Source organism: Asparagus officinalis, chromosome 1, assembly GCF_001876935.1.
Source record: "Asparagus officinalis chromosome 1, Aspof.V1, whole genome shotgun sequence".
NCBI classification, from domain to species: domain Eukaryota; kingdom Viridiplantae; phylum Streptophyta; class Magnoliopsida; order Asparagales; family Asparagaceae; genus Asparagus; species Asparagus officinalis.
This window is the reverse complement of record NC_033794.1, coordinates 10613762-10621274: the sequence shown is the minus strand read 5'-3', so window position 1 is coordinate 10621274 and position 7513 is coordinate 10613762. Positions and strand designations below refer to the sequence as shown.

At 34.5% G+C, this 7513-nt stretch overlaps 1 protein-coding gene across 1 annotated transcript in view; it reads right to left on the bottom strand.

Annotated features, from left to right (window-relative positions):
• Positions 1-4602, bottom strand: part of LOC109849468 (heat shock factor-binding protein 1-like) — a 10318-nt gene extending 5716 nt beyond the window's left edge. Inside the window, exon 1 of the mRNA XM_020419308.1 lies at positions 4418-4602. Within this exon, the coding sequence (XP_020274897.1) occupies positions 4418-4450 (33 nt within the window). The 5' untranslated portion in view covers positions 4451-4602. The remainder of the gene's footprint in view (positions 1-4417) is intronic.

The following is a 7513-nucleotide window of genomic DNA, read 5'->3' as shown; positions in this document are numbered from 1 at the left end:
TAGCATTATTTTTATGTTCTTTTATTAGATTCAACCTTATGTCAAATTTCTTTGAGACCTGTGCCTTTTGTTTTCCACAAAAGGGGGAGAAATCTAAATAACGCAATATATACCATGTGCTCACATGCTAACAACTCTATCAAGGAAAAGACAAAAGTCAATGAACCCATGACCCTCACTTCAAACCCCATGTGACACATTCCACTAACAATAAAAAATTTAGAAAAGAAAAGATAGAGGAGCACTTCATCTCCTTCCTCCACTTCAAACTGAAACATCAATTGAACTCATTCGTGTCCAAGACATTAAGGTACGCAACCACACCCAAAACGCATTAGACATGGGTACGGCCCCGGAATTGTCGTTTTCCGATAACATAAGTCACAGTCTTTGTGAGACACTCCATAATTGAGGGGGTTTTCTAAAATTAACCGAATGTATAATTCTTAGAATATTTATGCACATCATCCATTCATCTATCATTTATGATGACATGTTAAAAAGAGATTAAGAAAAGCCTCTCTGACATTTGCGACTTGCCAGCAACAGCTAGCGACAAAAAGAGTACGCAGAATCAGAACATACCATTGATTTCCTACAATCCTACTTTTGTGATCTTTTTTTAACTTTTTCTCATTGTTTTTTGTTTGTTTCTCTCCTTTTCCTTCTCTACATTTTGCAATTTTCTTTTCCTTCCTAACCAATTGCATGGAAGACAAAGAGACTTGGTGTACGTATTTAGTTTTCCATTTTCCAATATATGTGCTTGGATTTTTCAGGCTAGACATCATGATGCATCATACAATGAGTTGTAACTTAATGACAATGTGAAATGTATAAGGGTTGAAATTTAGAAACCCCCCTCATTTATGGGGTGTCCCAAAAACCACCTCTCAATCATTTTAATCTGAGTATATCCTCACCAAGTTTATGGGTGTTGTAGATGACCTCCCTCAACATGAAAGTTTGAAGTAATCCCCAAGACTTTTCTTACTTAAGCCCCTAACTATTACCATTAATTCTAACGTGTCGTGTGATAAGCACATTGCTTAATAAACTAAAATACCTCTCAACCATAAGAACACTAGACTAGATTTTTGCAAGACGAGAGAAGAGAGATGGAAAAACATCATAAATGACTCGAGCTCTTTGTTTAATGGTTGGAAGGTTTTTTAAACTGAAATGAGTTTTTTTTCCAAATGGGCACTTCGATCATTTCACATTTTGAAGTTTTGCCTAAAAAATGAAAAGATCAATAGGGATGTAGGAATTTATCAGAGACCACATAGCTAAGAAGGCATTAAATCATATTTTCATAGTTGAGAGGGGGATTGTCGACAACATCCCTAAGGTTGAGGGTAGTTCCTCAGATATAAATTAGTCAAGGTTTTTGTGAGACACTCCCAAAATTAGTGTTTTAAGCGCCTTAGGCGCTCAGGCGAGGGGTTCTTGTAACTTAGCGCCTTGTGTATTGACAGGCAATGAAGGTTACTTAGGCGAACGCCTTTTGGCGCATAATGACCTCGCCTTGGCGCCTTATGACCTCGCTTTGGCAACTCAGGCACTCGCCTAAGGCATGTGATGCAATGTGCGATATGTTTGTCTCAGTTTCTAAATATTGAGGGTGTGAAAGGTGTCCAATAAAGTAAAGTTCGCTTTTGTTATTGAAGTTGTGTTTCTTTTTTTCTTAGTTGATTTTTATTTTATTTTTTGTTATAATGTACTTTATTACCTATATCATTCTGAGGACATACCACAATTTGAACCTTAAAGTTCAAAGTTTGTTGCTTAATTATGTGTTAGCAGTTACTAGTTACAATTATTATTCAATAGTGTTACGTACTACTTCATTTAGATGGTTTATAACCTATAAGATTTGTGACTTTGAAATTTTGGCTTTGATTAATTTGTCTTGTTGCTTTTTATTGATATTTGCATATTATTTGTAATGTTTATAAATTTTTTGAATATTTATCGCCTTGATTAACCAGGGCCTTTTTTGGCGTCTATTGCCTAGGGCAACATAAGACCTCATCACCTTGACCTCGCCATTTGTTTTTAAAACACTGCCCATAATTGAGGGGGTTTCTAACATTATCCCAATGTATGATTCTTACAATATCCATGCACATCATCTATCCATCCATCATATATAATGACATGTTTTAAAAAGAGACAAAAAGCAGCACCTCTCATATCTGCGACTTGCAAGCAACAACTATCGGCAAAAAGAGTGACAAAAATAGAACATGTCATGATTTCCTATTTTTGTGATCTTTTTTATTTACTTTTTTCTCTTCATTTTTTTGTTTGGCTCTTTCTTTCTTTCCTTCTCTACTTTTTGCAAATTTTTTTTTCTTGCTAACCACTAATATGAAAGACCAAGAGGCTTGGATGCACGTATTATATTTCCTTTTTTGTATATGTGCTTACATTTTTCAATGAGAGAACAATCTCATCAAATACATAACCAAGGTTATCGATAGCGGATAGCATCGCATAGCGGTGAGGCATCGCTAAGGTTATTTCGAGCTATTGCGACAAAATAACGATAAAAGCGTAAAGTCAAATAGTGATATAATTTAGATGTATAAATACTAAAAAAAATTAAAAAAATCTAAAAAATCTAAAAGTACATATTGGATGATTTAAAGAGATCCTAAACATTAAATAGACATATAACCTTCACGTAATACCGAAGATAACTGGAGGAGTCAAAAAATCGTTGTCTTCGAGAAGAAGAGCTTAGCGGTGACAGACATGTCCTAAGGGGAGCTCACGGTAAAGGAGGTGAGAGGAAGTATCAAGGTAGGTACCAGAGGTTATGAGAGATGACGGGAGTATGCTAAAAATCACAAGAGACTGTGGAATGCAATGGTCAAGGGTTGAGTTCAATTTTAAAAAAATAAGCCTCAAACTGTTTTTAAATAATAGTCAAAAAGCAAATTTCAAATGCAATCGCTCACTATTTACCGTTATGACACACTATTGGCCGCTTTTACGAACAGACATATTCCGCAATATATCACCGCTATTACGCGATAGCGTAGCGGGCGATAGCGTCACGGGAAGGGACTGCTAACGCTATTAGCGCCGCTATTGCGAGGCTATTTACCGCTATTTATAACAGTGTACATAACCTATGATTACAATGCAACATCCACGTTTAGTTTTGAGAATAATGCATAGAGTATTAAGTCAATTTAGTTTTTAGATTAAACTATGAATTTATTTATGCCTAGTTCTAGTTGATCCATAAACAACATTGTATTTTCTCATTTTCTACATTGTGCTACTCCACCAAATAGCATCTGGTAAGAGTCCCTGCCACTATAAATCCATTTGAAATGACCACTCATGCCTTGTATCAAGTGTAAAAGAGCTCCATATGCATAACTAGAGAATTGCACATGTTAACTTAAAAAAAACATAGTAACTATGGGTGCTAAAAAATATCTCTATCCGACGAAATATCTGTATTTGTATCTGTTAGGATACAGATATGGTTACTAAAATTTGTAACCGATAGGACATAATTACGGATATGGTTATGCTATGAAATATCTAGATCCATAGCCCCAATATTCAAATATATATTAGTCATATTGTGAAACAATTGTAATCCTTAGATTAATGGATTTGAGGTTAATTTTAATGGTCAAGACATCTAATCTTAGCTATTCAGATATATAACGAACATATTAATGAACTCTCGTGTATGATATGAAATGAACTATATTTTTTTCACATGCGTTTTGTATCCGCTTATATATCTGCATGCATATCCATATCCATCTTCAATTTTAACGGATATGGATATGAATTTTCTTTACTGAGACTTTTCTGTATCCGTATTTGTGATTGGTGACTGGTAAGTGGATACAGATATGGTAAATATCATGTCCGAGTCGTATCCGGACCATATGCACCTTAGTAGTAACACAATGCCTACATTCAAGAAAATCAGTCCTCACCGTTGCCCCAAAAAAACATCTTTTCTGGAGTTTTTTGCAGTCGTGTGATCCATTTTACAGTGTAACAAAATCATCTTTCAAACTAGTATCGAGCAAATAGCTCATATTTGCGTGTGCACTCTAAAACTGATTCCTAAGGGGATAAAAAAGCCTTAACATCCAACCATTTGTGACAAAATTTAATTACATAGAACGTTTCTATCAGATCTAAAAGATTCTGATCCAAAAGTATCAGCTTTCTTTCAACATTAACAGTTTCGTCTAATACAGTGAAAGAAACAACAGACTACCACAGTACGAAAAGACACTAATCCTAATTTCAAACCCTCAGAAGTCGCATCACGAATTCCTAAATACCAATGAAAATGCACAATAGCTCCAAGAAATTACTACCGTGAATGGTGCTCAGAGTTAGGGTTAGGGCTTGGATTAAAAGAACGTACCTTGGGAACCCCAGAGCTAGGATTGGAGGCCATGAGAGAGAGATCGAAGAAATTCTAGGGCTTTTTTCCCGAGATTTGACTGGATTTCTTTTCCCTCTGCTGAAACTGAAAGTTGATAGAAAATTAAAAGGTAGCCAAATGGAGTACAGGAGTAAAGTAATCGATTTTAATGATAACAATATCTCGTGGGTTTTCTACGTACGGGCCCTCCGTATGCGAGTTTTATGTTTTAAATGGAGGAAAATCGTAACTCAAGCCCCTCTTTATATTTTGAATGAGCACCATCCTTCATATTTTCCAATTAGTCCCCAAGTTCTTTATGTCTTCTGAAATTAATCCCCAAATTTTCACATATTGGACTAGTCCTTCAAATGTTTTTAAGAATTTTGAAAACAGTCTCCAAATATTCAGCATGGTGCTAATTATGGGAGCTAATTTCTAAACAGTTAAACAAATTGAGAGATTAATTTTAAATTTTGAAGATTTGGGAGACTAATGCGGAAGTATGAAAAGATTTGGGAGACTAACATTGAAAACCCCTTTTAAACTAGGTATTCGTATTAAAAGCAAAAAAAATTTCATATGAATACTTGATTTATACGTGTTTTAGAGGGAGATTTATATGTAATTTAAGACTCATTAAAGTTTTAAATGCTTAATTTTGAATTTTTCTTATTCTTTTACCTATTCTAATATAAAAAAAGAAATACTATAAAAGAGGAGAAATAATTTAAAAACTCATTGAAAGCTTTTTTTCCCCCTTTTTATGGAACATTAAAAGCTATCGTTGATACCATATAATTTTTTACTTGTTACACTTAATTACCACAAGTTATATTTTAGTAAAAAAAATACCATAAAATTTCCACCATTTAAATCTAACTAACACCCAAAACTTTTACATAAAAAGACAAAAATATCCTTCCCCTAAATTAAACCTCTCAAGTCTCAACAGCACTTTCTTAGTCTGAGCCAAGGCCGATTTCTCTAGAAGCACCGTACTCCCCACCGGTGCTAGCGGACGAAAGGGTAGATTCTCACAACGCAAACATCTTTAATGATTATATTATATAAATTATTGAAATTATGTTTGCATTGTGAGAAAATGATCCATTCTCTATGGTTTTATAACTCTGGCCAATAAGAATCAGATGGTGAGAACCCAAATTCCCCCTTGTTGAGTTCATTTCTGTAGATTTGGGATTTTCGGTCGAGATGATAATTGAAAGGCTAAAATATCAGAAAACCTCGTTAACTTTAGATGATTAACAGAAAACGCCCCGTAACTTTGAAAATATAAAAAAATACCCATAAAGTATAGGGATTATCAGAAAACTGCCCTTTAATTTTAAGATTTTTTCGGAAATCTCATTTAACTTTGACATTTTATCAGAGACTCCTATAATTTAAGGAGAGTTTTCTGATAAAATCTTAAAGTTAGCAGAGCTTTCTAATAACCCTTAAACTTAACCGGAGTTTCTGATATTTTCAAAATTAGGAGGGGTTGTCTGATGATCGTTCAAAGTTAAGAGGGGTTTTGGAATATTCAGCCTAATTAAAAGGCAGAGATTTGTACGGATGAAAAATTTCAGTCGATGGATTTTTTTAGATGGAACTTGTGTGGTTGAGTTAGGGGTTAGTATTGAAGGAACTCGTGGCTTCTTCTCCTTTTGTTCATTGTCTCCTCCGCCTCCTAATGCCACCTCTGATCCCTAATCCCCTCAGATACGAATCTGGATCTTCTCCACTACAAAAAAGTAATGAATACACCACTATTTTTAATCTCAATCGTTGATTACTTAATAGGCGGTTATGATACAATCTAAATCTAATACTTACCACACCCTTGTGTATTGCACTCATTCTTAATTTGCACTAAAAGAAAAAATCACAACTATCAATTAGATAATCAATGGTTGTGATTATGTAATGGTTCATCTACTACTTTTTAGATAGTGGAGAGGGTCTGAATCCCTCAGATACACCTCCCCCTCCTTTTCCCTCCACTACCGCTCCTCCTTCGACGACTCCTCCTCCGCCCCCAATACCAAATTCACCATCTTCTTCAACCCCTCCTCCATCTTCTTCGGCCCCACCATTAACTACTACTTCTATACTATTATTTAAGAAAAGCCACACTTTTAATTTATGTGTTAAATTTTCATAAGCTCTAGGAATACGCTTCCATTTTGAAATCAAAATAAACGCCTTCACAGTTGCCAAAAATAACAAAATGCTCTCACCACTGTAAAAATCAAACCGAAATGGCTTCAATTTTTTTGTGTTATGCACGCATGGTATGCACAAAAAAATTAGTTTTTAAATTAAAAGAAGGATGAAAAAGAGAATGGCTTCATTATAAATTATAAATTAAAAACAATAAAAGGGTAGAAATGTTCAAAACCAGCCATATGAGACTTACATGGGAATTCAATGGAGAATATTACCTTTTTAATGTAATAGATAGAAGGTACAAACATGCAACCATTGACTTTATGGTATTTTTTTACACCAAAATACAACTTGTAGTATTTAAGTACAACGAGCAAGAAACTATATGGCGCTTAAGTGCAATTTAGCCTTAGAATATTATTCCAAGCTAAATAGGTATGCGTATGTAAGTATGTAACCGTCATATAGAATGGAGAAGAAAACTAGAATATTTAAAAATAATAATTTAATGTATTTTTTATTTGGAGGAATTTATTGTATTTAAACATCACACTTTGTTCAAAACCAGTATATCTTCAAATGCTTCAATTAAAACCACAACGCTTTATGTTAGAATATAAAAATACAATTCTGGACTGTGAGTTGTCACCGTAACTTTGAAATTTTTGTATAATAGTTAGAGAGACTTGAAGATGCTATCAGAGCAACTCAGATTCTAAACCCCATCAGTCACAAATTTATAGCGGGTTTTCTAAAAAATAACACTACCATGCGTGACAATGCCATCCACCGATCAGTTTGAGCTTTGGTACGTTGAATGTTGATGTGGGGCCATAAAAAACTCATTTTTGATTGGTGAAAGCGCTCCCAGAATTCTTGGGTAGCTCTCGATATTGCTTGTTAGCCCGCTTGCTTTTCCTCCAT